Below are 25,502 nucleotides of genomic sequence, written 5' to 3'. Positions count from 1 at the left end.
CCTTGCATAGGTTTTGGCGCATCGCGCGAAGTATCTGGAGCAAACACACGACTACGCTTCAGGATGTTAACGACGTTCAGATGCATAATTTGCATACGCCCAGCCGGTCCCTTACAATTCTAAAGCCATCCGGATCTCTCGTAACCTCCATACGTTATCGAGCGGGTGGGCTTGCGTACGATGGCGTGACCGAGGTCAGCTGTGCTCGCACTTGGTACACACCGCACGCGAGCGCCGTTCAATATGTGTGGGGGGCCGGCCGCGGTTTCGGGTATATGCCGCGCCCACTACGGGGTCACAGAAACGCGTGGGTCTTTATCCCTCGATACGGTGTCCTGAAACGACTCGATACGCGTGGTACAAACTGGCCGCAGGAGAGTCCGTAAGGAGACCAGCTAAAGCGAACGACGCCCAACCCACGCCTTCCGTACTACGCGCGCTCAAACACACCCGACAGGCAAGGATGGGCGAGGAGGGTCGAGTATACGGTTCGGTTATTGATCCGAAACGTCGCGGGAGCGGGCGGCAATTGGAGTAAAACGTACCTTCAGGTGTATGGGAATCTTCTTGGCCGGAGTCTTGACCGAATCCATGGTTCGGAATTGCGGCGTTCCTTAACTCCCGCTTCGGATTCCTTTCTTTCTTTTTTGTTGCTCGCGGAGTCGGCTCTGTGTGCGCACACGGGCAGGCGTCTGTCAATTTCTTGTTTCCCTCGATTTCGTCGTCCTCTTCTTCACGCACAAGGCAGCGTTGCAAACACTGGCGAATACACAACTGCAGCAGTCAGCGATGAAGGAAGGTCACAGACAACGCGAAACGCACGACGAACAATGATTACACGGAACCTTCAGCTGCCTCCACAAGCAGCAGCAGGTGTCTCTCCGTCCGTTCTGCGATCGGCTGGCTGCAGACTCCCGCGGCTGGCTCGCGTTTTTCCGTCCCCGGGTTGTAGCGTCGGGTCTCGCGCGGATCCCCGCACCTTTCTCCTCCGGAGACCGCGACGCTAGTACGGTGATCAATTTCCTTTCCTGAGAGTCGGAGGCGCGAGATCACCGACTGCCGGCGCAAAGGGCTACAGTATGGAGAAGCGTTTGTTTGCTTTTTGTTGCTCTGAATTCTCTTGTGGAGCTCGCACCCGGTCACACAACACAGGAGCACCAGCAGCGCCGGTGATGTGGTCTCTATTAGAGAGCTTCACCGGCGTGATATCGAAGAGCAGCGAGGAGGCCTGCTTGAATAACCGCCGCAAACTTCCTCACCCGCGCACCGACGGACCAACGCGCGCGCGATCTCGCGTCGCTGTGCGCACGATATTTTTTTGCTTGTGCGCGGCGTTTCCTGTCGTCAAGCTTCTCCGCGAAGCGCGAGGCCGCAGCCGCGCCGCCGACGACGCTGGCGCCGCGTTGCGATAACGCCGAGAACTAGGAGCGCGCCTTATTTTGTTTCCTGGTATCGAGGTTAACGCGCCTTCCCCCCCCCCCCCCCCCCCCCTTCCTCCTCTTCGCTCCCGTCGTTTGCTCGGCGCCATCGTTCGATTGTCGTCTGCTGCCGTCGCTGCGATATACGCTGTTTATTGGGTTGGGTTCGTAGGATTAAGGGGCAAGAGTTCCCCTTTTATCGTTGAGATAATTGTCGTTATCCGCCGAGACTTGTTTCCCGTCGGATTTGATCAGAAGGCAGCTAATTGCAAGCTGACCTTAAAATAAAAGCAGTGTTTTTCATACTAGCTACCACGCCCCCGAACAGAGATTATCCAGAAAATTGTAGGCTACGTCGGTTTTTGTATACTTCCCATATGTCTGGCGTTTCAAATATGTAAACGCTATCTGGTCCCAAACCTGAACGCTTGCAAGCTATTTCGCTCGCCATGGACAAAAAAGCGCCGCCATATGGTGACGCCTCGGCGACAAAGCGCTATCTACTTATGGCTTGTAAGAGTTCAACGTGTCAGCCACGGCTCTCGAGCCTTGGCCCCAACGTAGGGCCGAATTTCGAACAGTTCAGGGACTCAGCCCTTTGAGGCTAATTCCGCGTCGCGTGCCATGTAAAAACAGTTGCCAGCCGCGCGTTTACCTGCTGTGCACTCTGCATTCCTGCAGCGCCGACAAATGCTCCTATCGTTAAACTTCTCCGCGAAGCACAAGCCGCAGCGGTGGCGGCACTTCGTGGCAGATGGTGGAACCAGCCGTCAGGCCTTCCTATCCCCCTGTCGTGGAGGCTACTATATAGCGGGGCTGTTTGTCTTCTGCTCGCCGCAGTGGGAAATCGCTGGCTTATGTTATAGCTTTCTGGCGTTCTGCCTCGTTACGCAACCAGTGATCCAGCCTCCTGGGCCTGCTGAGCCTTCCAATCTCGCTCCGAAACAACGAACCGACGCTCTCTGAACGCCTTCAGCAAGCGTCCCAATAATTACATATCTCTTTTATTGCCTTTTATTTATGTATTTTCTTCCATCGCGAAGACACCGAACTTGACATAGAGCGAAGAGCGAAAGTCGGCAGCTGCTCCGACGAGAAAAGATTACATCTTTTGGCAAGCGATTCTAATGTCGTGTGCCACGCTTATGGAGGCTTGCCAATCTTTCCGCAGCTGCAGTGGGAACGCGCGCTACAGCCGAAAACGTTATTTCGGCTATGAATAAAGGATAGTGTCAACGTTACTTCGAAGGACATCGTACAGTCTACACACGGTAACTTTTATGGGTAACTTGTTTTAACTTGTTTTATGGGTAACCGGTGCTCTTTACCTCGAATAATGGTGACACCCACGCGGGCTTGGATGTTTCGATAATTTTCCATTATGGTAGGTTAGATTGGTAAACGCCGACGTTGTTAAAAGGGCTGACACAAACTTCAACGCCAAGCTTTTTTATGCAGGTCTTAACATGACAGCTGGCGCCGGTTACCTCTTAATTGCGAAAATATGCGCATTTATAAAAAGTTATTCTATGTCTACAACATGTGCCTAGGAAGCCGACCACGTCTGAAAAATTTGCGTGACACTTTCACTGTGTGCGCACAGCAAAACTACAAAACCATGGCCGTGTAAATTGCTATTCTACGATCGCTCGCTTTTGCGCGGACGACGTTTAAGCCGGTTGCATCAAGTGCAAAAGCTATACGTAGGCCTACTTCTCGTAAATAAGGAAGAAGGAAAGACATTAAGTGCGACCACGGCGGTTCAAATCATTGCACCAGCACAGACAAGGCTCGCTTTCTTTTTTTTCAAATGCGGTAAGGTTATCCCATGGCCAGCTGTGTGGACACGCACGCACGCACGCACGCGCGCGCGCACACACGCACACATGCGCACACACACACACGCGCACACACACACACACGTTATTATATACTGTGGGCGAAGAGGTAAAACATTTTAACTGGGAGCAAAACGACGCAAGGGAAAAAAATCAACACTGACAAAGAATGCAAAAGGTACAGAAAAATATGCAAAAAAATACGTTTCACAGAAAAAAAAAAAAAAAAGACAGTCAATTACACGATGTATGCTTGACCAATTTGAGTAAAGCTTGTTGCATTTCAGAGTGAAATATAGGTTCTAGCAACTGCTGGGATCAAATATATTGATTTAAGACGTCATGCTTTCTGCAAAATATACTGAAAATCGGTAAGTCGAAGTACACAAACTGAAGCACGAAGTTTTCACATCTGTAACTCCGCACCAAAAACAGATATTGCAGTTTTCTTAACTGCATCTGTTAGAGCACCTGAATTAGACAAATTTGATATACGCGTTTACAGCTTACGTAGTTACAAATGTTGCAAGGGTTTAGCAACACTCGTGCTCACATATTTGACAGCGGTTTGTAATGCGTCAATGTTGTCCGCTTTAGATGCACTCTGCCAATATGCCAATATCTCAGCAGCTTCACAACAGAGCCTGGTGGTCGTATTTCCAGCCGCTGCTAGTACGTGCGAACAACATAGCGATGACCGTTTTTACTGGCTACTATTATAGGCTGCTCGGAAATTCAACGTTTTACGAGATCCCGTGGTCCGTAAGCTTGTGGTTTTTATTTTTATTTATTTATTTAGTTAGTTAGTTAGTTAGTTAGTTAGTTAGTTAGTTAGTTAGTTAGTTAGTTAGTTAGTTAGTTAGTTAGTTAGTTAGTTAGTTAGTTAGTTAGTTAGTTAGTTAGTTAGTTAGTTAGTTAGTTATTCCCTCATTCATTCATTTATCCTGGGCTTTGCTTGAGGGGTTTGCATGCGGAGTTGTCAGTCCCGCACATGCAATGGTTCCCAGGTAAACTGTACATACGAATGGACAAATACGCCGCAGACGTGTCTGAGAATACTAGCGCATATCACGCGCACGAAAGCAGATGTACCCGCAGACAAAACAATAACACTTGTGGCCGAAACAGTGGCTTTCCCGTTCACGTCGATACGTCGCGATCGCGGCTGGAACACGCTTGCCGCAACTTACAACGGACTTCTCTTTACTCATGGGCGTATTTACGGGTTGGGGGTGGGGGTGGGCGGAGGTACTTGCTCCCCATCTGATACGTCAGAAGTGGATGATCAAAGTATGACATTTGCCCTCCCCCCCTTCCCCACTTTTGAAAGCGGGCACTTTTGGCTGCACGCGGAAAAATCCGACAACAGCTGAGGCCAAATTTTCTTTGTGAATGCATTAGCTACGTAAGTAACGTGTTTTTTTATTAAGCGTCCCCTGTTTGGGCACTGAGGATTGTCTTTTGTGCCTCGCCGCGAAGAGCTGCAGCAGACGACGAACGGGGTGCGCCATACACGCTGGTATTGCGGAGAAGCCTGGCGCTGGGGAGTTCCCGCCATAAGAAAATTTCACGTTGCGCTTCTTACATCATGCACAACTTTTTGCGGCCGCCTAATCATATTTGGAAATGCAAAATTAGCTTGCTATATTTAGCCTAAGGACGAGGATTATAACGTATCATGTTCAGCAGCACCCAGCGATGGCATGCCTCACGGCATGAAATTGTTGGACTATCAAATACCAGAACTATTTAATCTTTATATATGTCCCGAGGCTGTCGAATTTCATTATGTTACAAACGCTTTATCCTAGATATGTTGATGAAAACGACATTCAAGAATGTCGACAGCTGGGTGAGTTGACGGTCAATAATTTGTCATGTGCGGTCTTTCTGCTTTTTATTGTGTCGTGTTTTTGTTTTGTACTTCATGCCTTAAGAAGAAAACGGCACTGTCGAATCACGTTCGACAGTGCCATTACAATACCATTACAACACTGCCTTGAATTTTTTTCTATGGCATGTGCCACTTCTGACGTTGTCTGTCCCTTTTATTTTTATAGGCTGTTTCAACATAAACGTTACGCCAGAACACGTTCCCTGGCAGAAGCAAAAAAAGAAAAGAGAAAAGAAAAAGGAAATGTAGAGATTTCATATTTTGTAGAAATAGGGCCACTTTTTGGGTGATACATAACGAAAGTTTGAACCTTGTAGGTTACATACATGCTTTGAAAATATTTACTAAGTAGCTGCTTTCTCCCATCTTCTATGCAATTTTCTTATCCTAGTTTCCTCGGTAAACTATGTGAGCTGCCATCTTCTATGCGTTATACAATGCAATTATTTTCTTATCCTTGTTTCCTCGGCTAACTATGTGAGCCACGGTGTTTATATTTCGTTGGAGTGGGAGTCGTATTGTGCGTGACGAGCGATAAATATTTAATAAGGTGCGAGTTCATTGCAGCCTTTGTAGAAAGTTACTTGTTCAAGCGTTCCACGGTGTTATACTGCCATTGTTCCAAATGTTTCCCAGACTCCTAAAACGACTGCGCGTTGTATGAACTTAAAATTTCGTGAAAATAGAGATAGTCTTTAGTGTAATGAGCTGCCAAAAGCACGCGCACTCGTTATAACGTAACGTTGTAAATAATTACTGAACCCTCATTTCCCGTGTGCATTAATGTTAACGTTAACATTTCTGTGGGCCTTTGTTACAGGTTGCAGGTTACGCAATGTGCCTCGGCGTCCTGGGTGTTACCAGCTCCTTGCCACAGCGCATGCGCAGGTAAGTGTGACATCACTAATTTCAGTGTCTTTCCTCGTTTGGACAGAAAAAGAAAGGCTGGTCAAAACTTGCTAGATTTAGTCTTCTGTCCCTTTAAAATGTGACGTAATCCAATTTGTTATTTTATGGGCGAACAACGAAAACATCTGGAACAGAATCTGTTGAAGTGCCTTATTTTTGTTCTGTCTCATACATACTTCCGGTTACGGTAACTGAGCCACAATGCCCCAAATACGAAATGTTTTTTTTTATTCGTGACGTCACTCTGACGTATGGGTATGGGGTTTCGGTGCGAAACTAAAAGAAAAAAGAGCGAAACTTTGACTTCCATTTTTTTCTCCTAGTAAGCAACTTATCACAGCGAAATGAATGAAAATCGGATATATAAAGAATACTCTATCCACCTCAACTGATTTAGTGTTTAGAGTGTCTCTTCACGACAACGAGGCTTAGGGTTATAAGGAATGGTGTGTGTGTGTGTGGCAGGGAGGAGGGGGAGGAGGGGGGGGACACTTTTGTAGCCCACTGATGGAAGCTAATGATCGCTACGAAAATAGCGCATCCGAAATTGTGCAGTCTGTTTCTCATTATTGAACGCCGAGAATCGATGACATGTTGTGTCGAGACCTAACGGAACATGCATATTCAGTTCGGAGTCATTTGGCATTCACGCGGTGTATTTACCCCATCCTGTACTTAAACAGCAAGCTGAAATGCATTGTCGTTGGAGCGTATGGCTTCTCCTAGTTTTTCCGCGTTATATATATATATATATATATATATAGTTGCACACTAAAACTGCCGTAGCGCCTTCTGGTCAGTGCTGGTTCCCCATATGGTATCATTCGAATGGACAACCATTTATGCGGTTGGTCTTTTTTTTTTTCTTTTTAATGCGTTACCATTAGAAGTATCTAAGTGGCAAAACGTATATATATGGGAAGCCGCTCATGTTTTGTCTATATATATATATATAACACTTTGCAAAAGTGGTGAAACGCGGTTTAAGTCGTCGATCCGTACCTCTAAGAGGTGCGACGTAATGCTAACGCACGTTATTTCTTTTTTTTCGAATTTACCGCTAAATTGACACTGTATTTATTTCGTTCTTTTAACCAGTAATGCGCTTTTTTTTTCCCACGTCGCGGTATTATGGCTCCGCGGTGAAGGTTAGCTAAGGGTTTGTATACGATTGTATATAGCAGTGAAAGCGGACACCGCGTGGTGCTGCAGCAAGCAACGCTGTCTGCGTGGGATCGAGACCCTCAATAAATAATACGAAAACTGCCAGCCACGACCGCGCTCGACTGCTGCGCCGTTCGAGCGAGGCTACGAGGTAGCAAACACGCCCACACTACACCCTTAGGCAAAGTTACACCCTTTGGGGTGTATCTCTGCCACACAACGATAATCGTCATCTGCCTTGCTTGCGTTTCCTTTCTTGAAAACACCGCGCCCACTACTTTCCTGTCGGGAATGCTATGTCATGCTGATAACGTGCATGCCGTTCGTTACTGGAAAGTACCGGGCTCGCAGCGTTAAAGAAAGGAAACGCATCAAGGCAGATGACGATTATCGTTGTGTGGCAGATACACACTCCAAAGAGTGCAAACTCTTTTAGAGTGTATTAAGAACGTTTACACCCTTTGGGGTGTAGATTGGTCACAAAACAAGTTTACGCTTTTACACACTAAATTTGCACCTTTTGGGGCTTATCTTGTCCCACAACAACACACTCTAAGAAATGTTTACACCCTTTGAGTCGTATCTTGCCACACAACAATAAACGTCAGCTGTCTCGTCCGCATTTCCTTTCTTTAACGCTGCGAGCCCGGTACTTTCCAGTAACGAACGGCATGCGCGCTCTCAGCATGACATAGCATTCCCGACAGGAAAGTAGCGGGCGCGGCGTTTTCAAGAAAGAAAACGCAAGCAAGGCAGATGATTATTGTTGTGTGGCAGAGATACGCCCCAAAGGGTGTGAACGTTTTTAGAGTGCGTCATCTATCTTACCCGCGTTTCCTTTCTTTAGCGCTGCGAGCCCGGTACTCCCCAGTCATGAACGGCTTGCGCGTAATCAGTGTGACACAGCGTTCTCGACAGGAAAGTAGAGAGCGCCGAGTTTTGAAGAAAGGAAACGCAAGCAAGGCAGATGATTGTTGTGGGACATATGTACATCCCAAAGGGTGCAACCGTATTAAGAGTGTATCCTGTAAAATAATTTACACCCATAGAAGTGAATAAGGGTGTAAATTGGTCTGTAACTCGCGCATTTTCATCCTTTTTAGTCAAAGGGTGTGAGTTAACAGATTTGCACCCTTACTCATTTTTAGTGGTGTAAACCATTTCACAGTGTAGTAGAGTTTCCGAAAGGTGTGAGAACTCGATTACCCAGCTTCGCTGCCTGTGATAGGTACCAGATTGACGTATGTGCGTGAATTATTTTCCTTTTTCATCTGCCATATAAATGAAACAGTTTTTGTAAAGAATAGCAGTAGAACGTCCTTTATTACTGCGCTGTTGTTGAATCCCTCCATCGCGTTGGGACAAGCACCTTTACGGCAAGACAGCATAGCTGCGCTAAATGTGGAAAGCGCTAAAAAAAAAAAAAAGGGGGGGGGGGGGGGGTAGGCGCTGTCTTTGGGCGCCGGTGGCGAGATCGGGAGGGAGGACACTGTAAGACAGTCTTTATTTTTTTTCTTTCCTCGGGCAGCAATCCGTATTTGCGGTGCCCGCGCGCACACACTGAACACGTGTGCAAACACGGCACGAAGGGCCGTTCCCCCGTCGGCGTTGTTGCGTCCGGAGAGACAAGACGCGCGACCAACGCACCACCTCCGCATTTGGAATTCCGGCTGCACAGACTGTGCAAACGGACAAGACCTGTGCAAGACCTATATGGCCGAGAGAACGGGCGAGGAGGACGTATAGCCGCGCAGTCGCGTATTTAACCGGGCTTTGCTTTTCGGCTGAAGCTGTAGCGCCATGGGCTGTGAGAAACGTCGCGGCGGATGGCCCCGCCGGTTCACTTGACTGCAATACAGCACTGCGGTGTCTGTAGGCCTCTATCTTAGGCGTGGCACGAACTTTGCAAGTGTTTAGGGAATAAGCACGAACTGTATCGTGATTCATGAGTTTATTTGTGGCGTATTTTAATATTTATTTTCATATATATACTGTCTACTCAGAAACGAGACATATAGCAGGAGTGAGTACATGATATAAGGGGAAAAATAATAAAAGCAACCACAACAACTGGGCTACAAAAAAATCTTCGTGGGTAATCAGCAACGCATGGCCTGAGCGCCCAACAGTCAAAGTTAATTTCTTGGTTAAGCAGGTACCATGGGTAGGTCTCTAAGCGAACATATGTCTTCAAGCATTTGCATATGATAAACATCGCGTCAATTTCGCCACGATATTATAATGCAGAAGCGATGACCACGCCGCAAACAGAACACAACGAGCTCTTGCCCTTTCTTGGTTCTTTTTTTCCTCGCGTGATCCGTTTGCGATTTTAAGCCGGGGGAACACATATACAAACTGGTACGGTTGTCCTCGAGCATACACTTTAGTGGCAGTGGCCGCGACCAGGAGTGCACGAACTTGCTATATATTTAATCCCAAAAGCCCGGCATAAGCCCTTACTCGAACATACATATATGTATAGAGGCGCAAAACTCGATGCGAGCTTAAACGGCGGCCTCGGTATGGTCTTGGAAGAGCAAAAAGCCTGATTTGGCCACATATAGCCGCGTACGAGATACGAAACGAGAAAAAGAAAACGACGAGAATCGGCTAACTGCGGTTAAGGTGACTAACGAGTCAGAAACCAGCCGTGTCTAAGGAAACGGGGTCGACTATATTGCTCGCGTAAATGGGGTTCGTATATGCGAAAGAGCGCGCACTGCTTCACGGCGTGGAGAACGGCGCCGTGTGCAAGTGGGCAGCTGGACTCCCGCTGCTCCCCGCCCGTTCGGAGAGGCTTCCGCCATCCCTTTCTCGAGATATATAGGCCCGTTTGCGAGAGATGCAAGGTGCCGAAAAAAAAACAGCGAGAAAACGCTCCCGGCGCGCTGTTTTGACGTTTCTTCCGGTGCCCGCTGCAGGCTTTTCGGGGTCGGCGCGGCGTGCAGACCTCACGCTATCGCCCCCCCCCCCCCCTCCCCTCCCGCCCACCTCTCTTTTTCCGTGCCAGATGAAAGGTGGGAAGCGCAGAAGTACAGTTGTGGAGGGATTTAGCAAAAGAGGGGAGAGAGCGCGCGCGTGGAGGGGGTGGAGAGGGGGTAGGCTAAGAGGGTGGCGTTTATTCTTAGCGAAAGCCGTACGGTACACACACACAACGAGAGGCGAAGTCGAGGATCGTTCGAGGCCGCCGCGCCCGGCGGCCGCTGCGTAAGTGTGTGCGTGCGTAAGCGCACTTCCACAGGCACCTTGGCTTGCGAACACACGGGCAAAGGTAGGCACGCATATGTGTACTACGCACGCTCGCACTGACGAGTTCGCGCGAGAGGTGCTTCACCGACGCACGTCGAAGCCGCGTGTGCTCGAGCATTCTAGTTCTGCGCACTACGCGCGGCGACGGGAGGACGAAGTTCGCGCTGCGGGGCTCTTGACACACTGACATCTCCGCCGTCGCAGCAGCGTCAGGGACGCGTCAACGAGGCTGTTCCACCGAGTCGGCACGGCTGTCTGGACAATGAGAGCGGAGTGACGGGCGCGCTCAGAAACAGCGCAGGCAGGTGCTGTGTAGTGCACGTTGCTACGGTTCGAAACGTGCGCACCCAGCTCGACCGGAGTGGAGAGGTATTTCGCGCTTCTCCGGAAGCCCTCGCTGCCTCGCAGCGAAAATGTCCAGCTCCGGAGTTCGGGACAACCTAACCTAGCCTATCTTAACCTAACCTAGCCGTAGCTATTTTAACCTAACCTTACCTAGCCTACCTTAATCTAACCTAGCCTTACCTATCAACCTAACCTGACCGAGGCTACCTTAACCTAGCATCATCTATTTAAACCTAACCTAATATTATCTTAACTTAACCAAATCAAATGGGGATGCACGATAGGAAGAAGCCGGGCTATTGGTCCACTTTCCTTTCTGCTGATGCTTGCAAGACACCTCAGGCACCCTCCACTCGGCCAATGACAATGGGACGAACGCGCGCAGTAACAGGGGCAGATGGTTGGAAACAACAATCAGGAGGCGTGTTGTTGTCCCGGGCAGTTGTCCCGATCATCATTTACTTGAACCAGTATGTGAGGGACATAAATCATTACGCAAGAATAGCGGCAGCATCACCCGTGGATGATAATTAGTATATATTGGCTACCTAAATTCCACTACAAGAAATTTCACTTTATTAAAAGGAGAAACGCTTCCTTACTGCATATAAATCTGAACTTGCTCCATATATGGCATGTCTTCTGAATTAACGTACGCCTAACAGGTCATTGTCAATAACGTATAGCCAGCTTGTTTCGGTGTACGATCGAGCTGCGATCTTGGCGCATTAATCCGACATTGTTATTCACGGTCGCCGAACTCCTCGTGGGTAATAATCATACATTATGATTACTCTCACACTCCTCGCGTAACTAAGAAAAAGTAATTCTGCCAAGTCTTTTAAGTACGCGTCGAAATCGCCAGGCTTTCATTGTATCACAATATTTTTCGCATGGCCTATAGCCAACTGTTCTTCCATCAATCCAGCTTGTCGCATATCAATGCATCAGCTATGTTGAAAGTGTATGTATACCTAACCCTTATCGACACCGCCACGCACCTTCAAGATCGTTTTTCACCATGACAGCCTACGACTAGAACATTCTTATTCTCGTCGGCGCCGACTTTCTTGTCAACCCTGTTTAACTTCAAAGCCGCCATTATTTATTATTATTATAGCCATTTAGTAAACGCGGACGTTTCTCGTGAAGCAATTGCTGACCATAACCAGTGCGACAGTATGGAACAATTACGAGCAATACTTTTCTGCAGTATGGAACATTCCACATTTCTGTTGTCCCCGTGTTATATGATACTTCTTTCGGATAGAGATTTACAGACCCCCATGAAGAGAGAATTATGACGGCCACAATTCAGGCGATATACACGCGACAATTAGTACTCGTGTCTTGTGCTCTAATTATTGTAAGTTAATTTCGTTAAAGTTGCACTTAGCTCTTGGCCGAGGCAAGGGCGTGTGTAGAGTGAGCTCCTGAACAACACTTTTCAAAAGTGATGAACGCGGCTTTGATCACGGATCCGGGGACCTCAGAGAAGTAAGACGTAATGCCAACGCATCTCGCCTTTACTTCTGAATCGCCACTGAATGATGATTATTTTTCTTTTGAAACTGAAAAAAAAAAAAAGACACCAACTAACTTGTTTTTTGCGCGCCCCTGATGTAAAACCCCTTGTACAGGGTGCTTGAGGTATATTTTAATAAATAAATAAATAAATAAATCGACAACTCCGGTCAGCTAGTGAACGCGACTGCATACATACGAAGACTCGCCAACGAACCGTTTTGCATCGTGGTGGGAATGGGAGCACCGAATGCTCACCTCACGCTGACGTATCTATCTGCATGCAGAGCCGACTGGACGGGAGGAGGAGGCGGCTGAGCCTTTATAAAACAACCCCGCCTACGCTGCTCATCAACTCCAACGTGGCCACACCCCTCATTGTAGACTCTTTTCATTAGCAAACTGACCTACTTGTCTGGCTGTCAACGTCGCCTATAGTCCAAATCCGCACCGGTGCTTTTTTTTTTTTTCCTTCTTGTCGGAGCCGATATGAAAATGCGCCTGTGCTGGTTCGCCCGCGCCGGAGATGCAAAGCAAATTACTTCGTCTCAGTGTCCGGAGTATAACTGCCTATTTTCTCACACCGAAGAAGACGCAGAACACCAAGGAAAAGACAGGCGAGAGGTGTTCTGCATGTTTACGTCTGTGTTTTGCGTCTTCTTCAGCGATGAAAACAAGCACGTACCAAGTAGCCCAACAACGAGTTTTATTAAGATATATATTACAACTGCCGCTCGCGAGTGGTTTGGTGTGTATTATGACACGTAACGTGTAGGTAAAGTTTAGATAGCATTTTCTTTTCTTCGTTGTTTTTTCTTCTTTTGGATCCTGTTGGCGCAAGAACGAGTTAACATTGACGAAACGCCGTTCGAGAAAAGTACGGAGCAATAAAGGTGAACTTTACAACGCACAGCAAGAACCGATAAGAAAAAGGAATATTCAGTAACATGGACTTTCCTGTTGTAACGAAGTGGACGACTTACAGCGGGAGAAAATTTCTTCCACACACGAGAGGTATGCGACCAAGAATTGCAAATATCGTTCGATGTTTCAGCTGGGCGGCGACTGCTTGCTTGAACACCGATTAGGTTTGCTCTTTCAGATTTATATCCGGCTACTGTGTGGGCAGCACGTGGCTCAGTATAACCCATCAAGACGGCAAGTTGGGCCAGTTGGTTGGGATTCATAGTAAGGTTCGTTACAGCGCAACACAAGACAAGAACAAAAGAAGGTATAAAACGACGACACGTCGTTTTATACCTTCTACCTTTTACACCTTTATACAGCGCCGTGTCGTCGTTTTATACCTTCTTTTGTCCTTGTCTTGTGTTGCGCTGTAACGAACCTTACTATCAGTATAACACCTTTGAAGATGAACGAAATAAAATGATGATGGTGAAGAGGAGGAGGAGGAGGAGGAGGAGGAGGAGGAGGAGGAGGAGGAGGAAAATGATAAATACGGAGTTCGCTCACGGAGTATGGTACATTGTGGAGCGGTGTCATCGTCTATACGTATGGATACAGCGCCATTCTTCCGCCAGGTGTGCAAAAACAAAAAAAAAGTTTCTAGGACGCGTCAATCTAGAGCATCAAAACCAAACTGGTTGTGCGCATTAGGAGTAACTGCGTTACGCTGTTTCCGCGATTCATGATTCAGCGCAGTTTCACAAACAGAACTGTGCCCGCGATGATGAAGGGAGGGTGGGTGGCTTTATCTAGCACGCTGGAATATGGAGTAACATGTATACGGTGCTGATTAAGAAGATTTCATTATTGTATAAAAAGTCTGACAACGCGCACGCATATGCCGTCAGCGCCACAAAAAAGAGCAGCGCGTAGTCTGCCGGACGATACATACACTCGAGCATTCTTCTTACGTGTACAGTAAGCGACCGATCTACACATTACTGCAACGAACGACTCGTGACTGATTGCACGCCACATCTCGTCACGTGGGCACCAGCAGTAGCTCGGCTTAAGGTGCAGTGTGTGGAGCTCGACGTTTCCAAACGACAAATGATTGCGGCATCAGCAAAAATCACGCTTGGCCGGCGCAACGTATTAATTTGCACACAGCGAATGACGCAACGGTATAGTCGACTCGACTCGTGACCCCCCTTCTCACCTTGATGCCGCTGAACGACATTGCCGTATCTCGATCGACGGCGACGTCGAGGCTTCGATAGACGACTGCTGCTCCCCACGGGCACAGGCGAGCTTCAGGGGCCCAGCGCTCTCTGTGCTTCTCAAACGATCTTCCCTTTCACTTCACGGCTCTGCTCGAATCTCCCATGTACCCGTGCAACCGGACACACACAGAACACAACACCACAAACTTCTCTAAAAAAAAAAAGAATAAAAAAATGAAGCAAGCACGACCGTGATCTCAAGTTCACTTCGGATGCACCACTATGCGATCTCAATCAAGGCTGGAGCGGGCAGGCAGAAAATCGCGACGTGTTGACGTCGGTGCTAAACTCTGCCGGGTCTGCCTGCTGCTGGCCGGCGTCTATTACGAGAGAGAGAGAACCCGAAGCTGGAGATGTTGGATCGCTGCCTGCGCGAGGCGCTCTTGTGGGTGTTTTTTTTTTGCGGGCCGGCCCCCGTCCTGGCGTGCCGCGCTTCCCTTTCACACTCTCCGACCTCCTCCCCCTCCGCTACGCTGCCTACCGTCGGCCTCTCGCTTCTGCTGCTCTCTCCCAAGAGCTCTACGCCGCTGACCCAGTGCCGCAGCTGGCAGGAATCTTCCCGAGTGCGGGGGCTTCTCCGCATGGCTCCAGGCCTCAAAGGGGGGATGACATTTACTCGCGAGGCGTGTGCGCTGGGTTTAGATGATCCGCTTGACTAGGTGAAATCTGGGCGTGTTGGTCTGGTCGCCATTTTGGCTAGCAAAGTCTGGTTAGTTAAATTTGGACGTCTTAGTCGGTCAGACCTGCGCACGTGTTGGCTGCAGCAGAGACGGAAATATAGTTCAATCGTGGTGGTTACGTAAACGAATACGCTGGAGAATCGGAAAAAACAACTTTCATACACCTGAGGAACGATTTCTGCCAGTATTGTTATTCGTAGTTTTCTCCCCCCCCCCCCCCTCTGTCTCTCTCTTTGATGCAGTGGAATTATCCGACCCGCGACGTCTTTAATCGAGCCCCAAATTGAGGCCTCGCTAACTTTCGCCGTATCGTCTTCCTCCTCTCCTTGTTCGCACCTTGAACGACCTACTACAGCCTACTCCTTCCCTCTCCACCTCCACTCCGAAATACCTCCCGTCTCCACCGTGGTCTCCCGTTTCGTTGTCTCGTTTCTCTTGCCTCCTTCATTCATTCCAACGTCTCTCTCTCTCTCGCTGTGCTCTTCAATCGTCGGCCTTGTACTGTGTGCGCTTTTTCCTTGGGGCGTCTGCAGCGTGAAGCGCTATTTCCGTGCAGCACCGCCTCCAAAGCGCGTCGACCACGGAAACGACACGATCGGACAGGGCACACGTGTTCGCGCTTGGAGTCACGCAGCTCCTCGTTGCTTTGGAAGAGTGACAGTGGCGTTCTCGCGACTGAGCGCCCATTGCCCCTGACGTGGGCGGCATGGCCTCTGAGATCGGCTTGTGAGATCTGATCTCGGAGGCCATAGAACGCGAGGGGTCGTTGGTTGGTTTGATTCCCAGCCGCGGTAGCGGCGTCGCCCCGACGGTGGTGCATTGCAAAACCAGCAGACGTGGACAACATGTAGACGAGATATATATTTGCGCACTATTTGCCAAGTCACGTGTTGTTAAGGCCACGTGGCTGGATGGGTCGCGAGCGTCCCGCCAAGATCGTAGTCTTGCTTGCGCTGTCAAGCGCCTCCGCCCTTGACTCATTCGCTGTAGTCTTAACAGTGTTATAATGAATTGCAGACTGTTTCGTTGGAATATCAAGACGAAGTAGTAGACATGAATTATACCACAGTTCAACACTGTTCGCGTTTCCACAAGCCTTCTTCTCATGGTAAAATATACTAATAAGTTGTTGTTTTTTCTTTTTCCCGTCCCAAAGTTGCACTTGCCCTGCGAGAGACGACGCGACGCAGGGCTCTGAGCTGATTTCAACCGCGCGGAGTTTCAGTATTGTATCCATTAATGCATATTTCTGCGGACGAATGTTTGCATTCTGCATCCGTTGATCGGGAAGGGCCCAAAAACAGAACTCACGACACAGACGAGTGTAAAAAAGGACACCAGCAGTTAGTGATCTCCCACCAAGAACGAAACGTCTTGTAAACCTCTCTAGATTATAGCTACAAAAGACAACTGAACGTCTTGGTCGACGAGACGACGTCATACAGACGTTTTCCTTAACATAACCTATAGGTGGAGGTATTATAGTGCCTGCAAGGAAACTGCTCCTGGAGTCACCGGAGGCCATTTTGGTAAGCGCATATGAAACGTCTAAGTTCTGAACTTAAATGTATTCGACCGAAAGGTGCGTGATATGCCAAAACGGCATGCTACGAGTGTACTTGCCTGCGATATGTGAATCAACAAACAATGCCATGCGCATATGATGACTTCATAAGAAACGACGCGTGCCCTGTGGCGAGGAAACACTGTGGCGAGGAAAGCACACGTCGCCTCGAAGACAATTCCACTTGTCGAAGCGTTGGCTCTTGCTTTCCCCTTGTTCTCGTTTTGCTAAAAATTGAATCATGCAATTTCACGCCGGAAGATGTTATTGTTTGCAACGCAAGACGCGCGTCATTGAAGAACCTGAATATTTCCGCAGCCCGGGCCTATGGAATTTGGAACCACTGCGTGTGCATACGCTCCCCGTACTCTTCGGAGCTGCTTACGTAACGATTCAACGGGAGTGCGGGACTGCGCTTCGTCGGTGTAAAGGTTTCGGCGAGCCCGCTCAGACCGTTGCGTTCGGAACGCAGCGCTGCGGTGAACTGGCTGAATGACGGGCGCGGCAGAGGCGGTATGTGGTGTGCAGTCCATGAAGCCTACACACGAAAAAAAGCATTCCTCCGTACCTTTGGCCAAGCCGCCCGCCGCGTCGCGCCCGAATAGATCGTTCTTACAAGGGCGCTTGTCTCCCTTCACGACAAATAAGAAAGTTAACGCTCTCTCTCTCTCTCTCTCTCTCTCCTATTTATTTATTCATTTTTCTTTGTGTATGTATGTGCGTGCGTGTATGTGTAGGGTGGGGGGTTAACATCAAGAATTGAGAATTATCGAACGGCTGGCAGCGTGATGGAACTTAGAGATAACTCTAAACAGAAACAGTATGAAACAGCGTGCTTTACTATCATTATTAGGCATGGGCAAATATTCGAAGTACTGAATACGAATCGAATGTCGGACACTAATTATTCGTCTTCGTAAATGAACTATTCGGTATTTTCGAACATAGAAAACCGAATCTGTCGCAAGAGCCGACTGTTTAAAACCTGGCTATCGTTTCTGCGTCGGCTAAACTGAAAATATCCCAAATTATCGGAAGTGAAACAAGGAGAAGAAAATTTTGCGATGCAATGCAGAAACGAAATCAAGCTTTATTTTTTGTCGGTTTCGTGGCAGAAACCTACACGTTACCCTGCGATTTTTTTTTTCTTTTAGTCAGTCATTTAGTGTTTTTTGGCAGTCTAGTCATCTGTACGTTACATCTTTTACGTTACAGAAGTGATTTTTTTCTTGCACTGGTCCCTATGACACGTGTCTACGGCACACAAGTACTTCAGCAGCTTTTTCCACTCCTTCACATCTTTTTTCCCCCCGGCAACCAGTTAGTTAGTTAATTAGCGCTTTTTGAAAGTTAGTCTTACAGCAGCCGTTCATTCTTGGAAAGCTTGTTTGCAGTCAGGCTCTAAATATGTTGAGAAGCTATTCAACGTAGTTGTTTAATAACAATGAGTAATCTTGTGTTTGAAGCTGATTCTAATTATCCGTGATCACTAGTCACTGCAAGTATGATATCTAATTATACGGAAATAAATATTCCTGCGGTAAATATATGCGGCTGCGTTTGACTATTCGATATTAGATTCGTACTATTCGAATTCGTTTCGCATTCGAAAAAAGCTGATATTAGCCCACCTCTAATCATTATACTTCGGCGGGAAAATGTTGCTTCTTAGCGGGACAGAAAGCAGACGCTAAATTTAATCGACTTTCGCGCGAAAACTTTGCGCCATCACGTCGCCGTGACGTCACAGATTTTTCGATGTTTTTTGTCGTGTTTGGGCCGTTCTCGCGCAGTAACAGTTCTTGAAACTTCCTGTATGCCGAGTGCTTGGTACGTTTACAGAATTTAATGCGTTCCCTTTTCATCAATGAACAAATATATAGTGGAGGACACAATGCCAAGCTGCGTGACATCACAAGGTTGGTGCGGGACCTTCACGGAGGTGTCGCTACCCGTCCTTCGTTTTCCCGCGTTTTTTCGCTTAATCGATGCATCCACTCGCGCTGTAAAAACGACGTCTCACATCGAACACCAGTTCAGGTTAGAACTGTTAGCACAAGTATGTTGTTCTTAAAAAAAGAAAAGCAACTTTAGCAGTGTCTTCATAGCCATCTGCGGCCATTACTTATGAGGTCGGCGTTCCAAAACGGTTTGCACTGATAGGGGCACGTGACCAAGTACACATATATAACGCGGTTTCGAACGATTGTCTATGTACACTGTAGGCGACGACATCCGCGCAGAACGTGTTGAACGGTCTCCTCGCGACCACAGTCATCACACGTGTACAGCGCGTCGGCGTTGGCGGTTGTCGAAGAGCCTGCCACTCAAGCAAGCAAGGTAAAAACGCTTGTGGTATGTTTAGTGCTAAAGTATAAGCTCGCAGTCACCCAGAAATGCCCAAAAGAAGAAGTATCTGAAAATGGGATACAACGCTGGCGTGCGTTCGAGTGAAATTAAGCTCAAAACGAACCACAAAATTATGTACTATACACACACGTGTAGTGAAAATTTCGTTATAACGAAACGATCGAGATATCGCATAAATGTTGTTATAAGCGGTATTTTGATTGAGCAACGCGGAGCCATATGTGGCCATGTATGAACCGAAGGCTCACATGCCAGTACGTAACAGCGGAGACGAGCACATCTATATGAGCGTGCGATACTATAGCTGCATAGCGCGGACTCCAAATGCCTTCCCTGAACGCGCACTCATTACATTTGCAGTGTGACTTGCTAGAGAGTGCTTGTTATAGAGAAAGAAGAAAACTGCGAGACGTTCACCTGAGCCAAAGGTAACAGACGTTTCACGTGCTCTCGCATATAGCCCAGTTTAACTTCTGGAAGAGCAGCTAACCTGACAGAAGAGCTGCACTGTTGCAACGCTTGCAGGCAAATGTTCTACAAGCACGAATTCTTGGGATCAGACTTGGACTCTCTGTACAATAACGAAACGCCTAATATCCATCTAACGTTCATGTAGCTCTAGTCTCTCGAAATCGATTCATTTATGGTGCACGAGATTTCGATAAGCTAAGAGTGGCTTGTTGGGTTAGTTGGTACATAGTTATACTAGAATGCCTGCAAGCTTTAAGAAGGAAAAAACAAAAAAAAAAACCAAAGAAACGAGAAGCAGACATAGACGTAGGCACCGGCCACATTCCTGTCGCTTTGTCTTTGTCTGCGTCTCTTTATTTTTTCCCCTTCATGTTTGCTGGCATTCTCCTAGTACTCGATAAGCTGGATCTTCTCGGGCGCGTGATCTGAACAGAAATGCCGCCTGTCCCAATTATACACATACGCGTAATGAAAAGCCAAGCGTTCGTTATAAGATAGAGCGTATTAAGTACTATAGTCCTACGGCGAACGAGGCCTTCGGTGAAGCTAGGATAAGCACGTAAGATGACAGCTACTTATAGAGGGACACTTATGGAGCAAAACTTGCTGGGCCGAAGCTTACCTTCCTTTAGAGTGCAGTGTGGTGCTTGTTTACTAACGATCCCTTAACTACATAGCAGAGTAAACGGTGTCAAAATGTATGACGTCACGGCAAACTGTTGCGAGAACTACCGGTAGGCGTCGCCAGCCGTCTTTCAGTTTTCACGCCTTTTCCGACTTACTCTACCCCCCTTTTTATAGTAAGCGTGGTCGCACTGGTATTGAATACCAATTCAGTAGTGTAGCCTAATAATATGTCCATATTTCATCATCATCATCATCATCATCATCATCATCATCATCATCATCATCAGCCTAGTTACGCCCACTGCAGGGCAAAGGCCTCTCCCATACTTCTCCAACTACCCCGGTCATGTACTAATTGTGGCCATGTTGTCCCTGCAAACGTCTTAATGTCATCCGCCCACCTAACTTTCTGCCGCCCCCTGCTACGCTTCCCTTCCCTTGGAATCCACTCCGTAGCTCTTAGTGACCATCGGTTATCTTCCCTCCTCATTACATGTCCGGCCCATGCCCATTTCTTTTTCTTGATTTCAACTAAGATGTTTACCCGCGTTTGTTGCCTCACCCAATCTGCTCTTTTCTTATCCCTTAACGTTACACCCATCATTCTTCTTTCCATAGCTCGTTGCGTCGTCCTCAATTTCAGCAGAACCCTTTTCGTAAGCCTCCAGGTTTCTGCCCCATATGTGAGTACTGGTAACACACAGCTGTTGTACACTTTCCTTTTGAGGGATAGTGGCAACCTGCTGTTCATGATTTGAGAATGCCTGCCAAACGCAGCCCAACCCATTCTTATTCTTCTGGTTATTTCAGTCTCATGATCCGGATCCGTGGTCACTACCTGCCCTAAGTAGATGTATTCCCTTACCACTTCCAGTGCTTCGCTACCTATCGTAAACTGCTGTTCTCTTCCGAGACTGTTAAACAATACTTTAGTTTTCTGCAGATTAATTTTCAGACCCACCCTTCTGCTTTGCCTCTCCAGGTCAGTGAGCATGCATTGCAATTGGTCTCCTGAGTTACTAAGCAAGGCAATATCATCAGCGAATCGCAAGTTGCTAAGGTATTCTCCATCAACTTTTATCCCCAATTCTTCCCACTCCAGGCCTCTGAATACCTCCTGTAAACATGCTGTGAATAGCATTGGAGATATCGTATCTCCCTGTCTGACGCCTTTCTTTATAGGGATTTTGTTGCTTTCTTTGTGGAGGACTACGGTGGCTGTGGAGCCGCTATAGATATCTTCCAGTATTTTTACATATGGCTCATCTACACCCTGATTCCGTAATGCCTCCATGACTGCTGAGGTTTCGACTGAATCAAACGCTTTCTCGTAATCAATGAAAGCTATATATAAGGGTTGGTTATATTCTGCACATTTCTCTATCACTTGATTGATAGTGTGAATATGGTCTATTGTTGAGTAGCCTTTACGGAATCCTGCCTGGTCCTTTGGTTGACAGAAGTCTAAGGTGTTCCTGATTCTATTTGCGATTACCTTAGTAAATACTTTGTAGGCAACGGACAGTAAGCTGATCGGTCTATAATTTTTCAAGTCTTTGGCATCCCCTTTCTTATGGATTAGGATTATGTTAGCGTTCTTCCAAGATTCCGGTACGCTCGAGGTTATGAGGCATCGCGTATACAGGGTGGCCAGTTTCTCTAGAACAATCTGACCACCATCCTTCAACAAATCTGCTGTTACCTGATCCTCCCCAGCTGCCTTCCCCCTTTGCATAGCTCCTAAGGCTTTCTTTACTTCTGGCGTTACCTGTGGGATTTCGAATTCCTCTAGGCTATTCTCTCTTCCACTATCGTCGTGGGTGCCACTGGTACTGTATAAATCTCTATAGAACTCCTCAGCCACTTGAACTATCTCATCCATATTAGTAACGATATTGCCGGCTTTGTCTCTTAACGCACACATCTGATTCTTGCCTATTTCTAGTTTCTTCTTCACTGTTTTTAGGCTTCCTCCGTTCCTGAGAGCCTGTTCAATTCTATCCATATTATAGTTCCTGATGTCCGCTGTCTTACGCTTGTTGATTAACGTAGAAAGTTCTGCCAGTTCTATTCTAGCTGTAGGATTAGAGGCTTTCATACAATGGCGTTTTTTGATCAGATCTTTCGTCTCCTGCGATAGCTTACTGGTTTCCTGTCTAACGGCGTTACCACCGACTTCTATTGCGCACTCCTTAATGATGCCCATGAGATTGTCGTTCATTGCTTCCACACTAAGGTCCTCTTCCTGAGTTAAAGCCGAATACCTGTTCTGTAGTTTGATCCGGAATTCCTCTAGTTTCCCTCTTACCGCTAACTCATTGATTGGCTTCTTGTGTATCAGTTTCTTTCGTTCCCTCCTCAAGTCTAGGCTAATTCGAGTTCTTACCATCCTGTGGTCACTGCAGCGTACCTTGCCGAGCCCGTCTACATCTTGAATGATTCGCGCAGAGTATGAAGTCGATTTCATTTCTAGTCTCACCATTCGGGCTCCTCCACGTCCACTTTCGACTAACCCGCTTGCGGAAAAAGGTATTCATTATCCGCATATTATTCTGTTCTGCAAACTCTACTAATAATTCTCCTCTGCTATTCCTAGAGCCTATGCCATATTCCCCCACTGACTTGTCTCCAGCCTGCTTCTTGCCTACCCTGGCATTGAAGTCGCCCATCAGTATAGTGTATTTTGTTTTTACTTTACCCAGCGCCTATTCTACGTCTTCATAAAAGCTTTCGACTTCCTGGTCATCATGACTAGATGTAGGAGCGTGGACCTGTACAACCTTCATTTTGTACCTCTTATTAAGTTTCACAACAAGACATGCCACCCTCTCGTTAATGCTATAGAATTCCTGTATGTTACCAGCTATTTCCTTATTAATCAGGAATCCGACTCCTAGTTCTCGTCTCTCCGCTAAGCCCCGGTAACACAGTACATGCCCGCTTTTTAGCACTGTATATGCTTCTTTTGTCCTCCTAACCTCACTGAACCCTATTATATCCCATTTACTACCCTCTAATTCCTCCAATAACACTGCTAGACTCGCCTCACTAGATAGCGTTCTAACGTTAAACGTTGCCAGGTTCAGATTCCAATGGCGGCCTGTCCGGAGCCAGGTATTCTTAGCACCCTCTGCAGCGTCACAGATCTGACCGCCGCCGTGGTCAGTTGCTTCGCGGCTGCTGGGGACTGAGGGCCGGGGTTCGATTGTTTTATTCATATAGGAGGTTGTGGCCAAGTACTGGACCAGGGTGGCCAATCCTGCTCTGATGAGAGAGTGCGTTACCGGTTCTGGTCACTGGGATCAGGCCGCACTCCAGGCCTGTTTGTGCAATTTTCTCAACACACGGTTTTTTTTTTTTTTTAGTGTGCGTTTAATATAGTGATCACATAGAAAAAAAAAAATAGACTTTTCATCGTGTCACGCATGCACAGACGGAGCAGGCGTCGTGGAGCAGATGACGCTCTCCTGAGGTGTTTCAACATGCAGCCCGTTACATGCGTGCTCCTCCCATCTGCGGTCCGATCCATTGCGGGTAACATCGTGCCGAAACAAAAGACCGGACAGGAACGAAATAAAAAAGGTATGGAGAACAGAAAAGGGGGAAGCGAAACAATTTGTAATGAATGCGAGTGTGCCGTATGCGCGGGCTCATTATTTCGTGCCGCTTGCCTTCGAAACCCGTACGCAGAGAGGCGAATCTGTTATGAACGCACGGCTCGAGTTCGTGATGCACGCTTCTCTCCGCCACAAGGGAGCGGGTGCGTGTATGGAAAAATGTGCGCCAGCGGCAGGTGATGTCGCATAAAGCGATCGGCACTCCGTATACTATGAAAAAGAAAAGAAATGTGCACGCGCTTAGAGAGAGAGAGAGAGGAGGGAGTTCTTGTGCGAAGTAAAGGTATCGCAGGCGCCCGCAAATGGGACGTTAAAGCGTTCCCGTGTTTAGTACCCCTTACTATGCACATCCTTAATTAAGACCAAACTACAACGAACGCGCTGTGTAAGCACTTCGTGGTCTTCAGACAGAACACTCTTGTTTATATATATATATATATATATATATATTTGCAAAATCCATGTTTCGATCCGCAGACAAACTTCAGCGAAGTGTGTGTTGGGGGGGGGGGGGGGATGAGCTGTTATAGCACGCAGGCCGTCCGATGCATTTCAGTTTTTGTAGCAAAGTCGACAGTTGGACGAGTTGGACGAGTTGGTTGACGTTCATTTTCAAAAGAGCGCAAAATTAGGGACGAAAGAACCAGAAATACACGAAAGACGGCGGGTGTTCTGTGTGCTCCTCCTTCCCCTGTATTTCTTTGCTATTCGCGCTGTTTCAGAAATCCCGTTTTCGATGTTGTACTGAGGGAAAACGCGGAGGGGGGGGTCTCGGCAACCGTGGCCAGCGACTGTGTAGCAAATACAGACGGTGTCAACGGGTGAGGAGGTTTTTGTCGCAGCAATATTTGTAACTTATTAATACGACGTAAATAGACAAAATGTACAGTACAACATTAAGGACGTGCACGCGGACAGCGTTCAATTTGTAGCAAGTTTATATGTATGCGTCGTCTCTTCGACAGTACAACAGCTGGCCTCGCGTGATCGCGCTCACCGCGACAGCAGCCACGTTATTGAACGAAGACACTACGAGTCCTTTCAATGATCTAAACTTCACTTTGCTTGAGGGAAACATTCTTTTGAGCGTAACACATAATTTGTCCTAAAATTATTAACGAACGTATTCGGATGCTGTCCGTGCGCAGAATCCGCGCACTGAAGCGAAGTTTCGACATTGTGAAACCACGCGATATAGCGAAACACGCAGTCTGGCGCGTTCTTCACACTATGCGAACATGCGTATACAAAACGATTCTTTAAAAGTTTTGGCGACGGCGTACATGCGCAACAAGGACCGGGAAATCGGGCTCCGTTTTCGAAACTTCCGCGCGCGTGAGTCCGGATGGAGACCGTGACCGAGATCGTGAACTTTTCTCGTACGAAGGAGAAAGCGTTCGCGTCCGCGTGGCCCTTGTTACTATCGTGCCGCCTTTTCGTGACGTCACGCGCATGGGGGGGGGGGGGGGAAGAAACGCATAGCGTACGTGCGTATAGTACACACAGCGATAGTGTACGATTCTCAACGTACCCCGGACGGTCCCGGAAATGGCCGGGCGGACACCACGTTGGACTCGGTCCTGGTCCAGGCCTCTTCATTGCCTTGTGGGAGAAAAAAAGAAAAGAAGACGCTTATAAAA

General features: G+C 47.6%; 1 protein-coding gene across 3 annotated transcripts in view; it reads right to left on the bottom strand.

Annotated features, from left to right (window-relative positions):
• The window catches only part of LOC126517554 (dihydropyrimidinase-related protein 2-like), an 80,297-nt gene that overhangs the window by 53,456 nt on the left and 1,339 nt on the right, over positions 1-25,502 (bottom strand). Inside the window, exon 2 of one of the 3 annotated variants that reach the window (XM_050167304.3) lies at positions 25,394-25,464. In XM_050167304.3, coding sequence (XP_050023261.1) covers positions 25,394-25,464 — 71 coding nt within the window. Of the gene's footprint in view, positions 1-545; positions 1,348-14,469; positions 14,707-25,393; positions 25,465-25,502 lie in introns of those variants that run through there. The other 2 variants (XM_050167306.3, XM_050167305.3) reach the window with 2 other exon arrangements.

The sequence above is a fragment of the Dermacentor andersoni genome, chromosome 11 (genome assembly GCF_023375885.2).
Source record: "Dermacentor andersoni chromosome 11, qqDerAnde1_hic_scaffold, whole genome shotgun sequence".
Classification (NCBI taxonomy): Eukaryota; Metazoa; Arthropoda; class Arachnida; order Ixodida; family Ixodidae; genus Dermacentor; species Dermacentor andersoni.
Note: the sequence above shows the minus strand (reverse complement) of the source record. Positions and strands in the feature narration are given on the sequence as shown.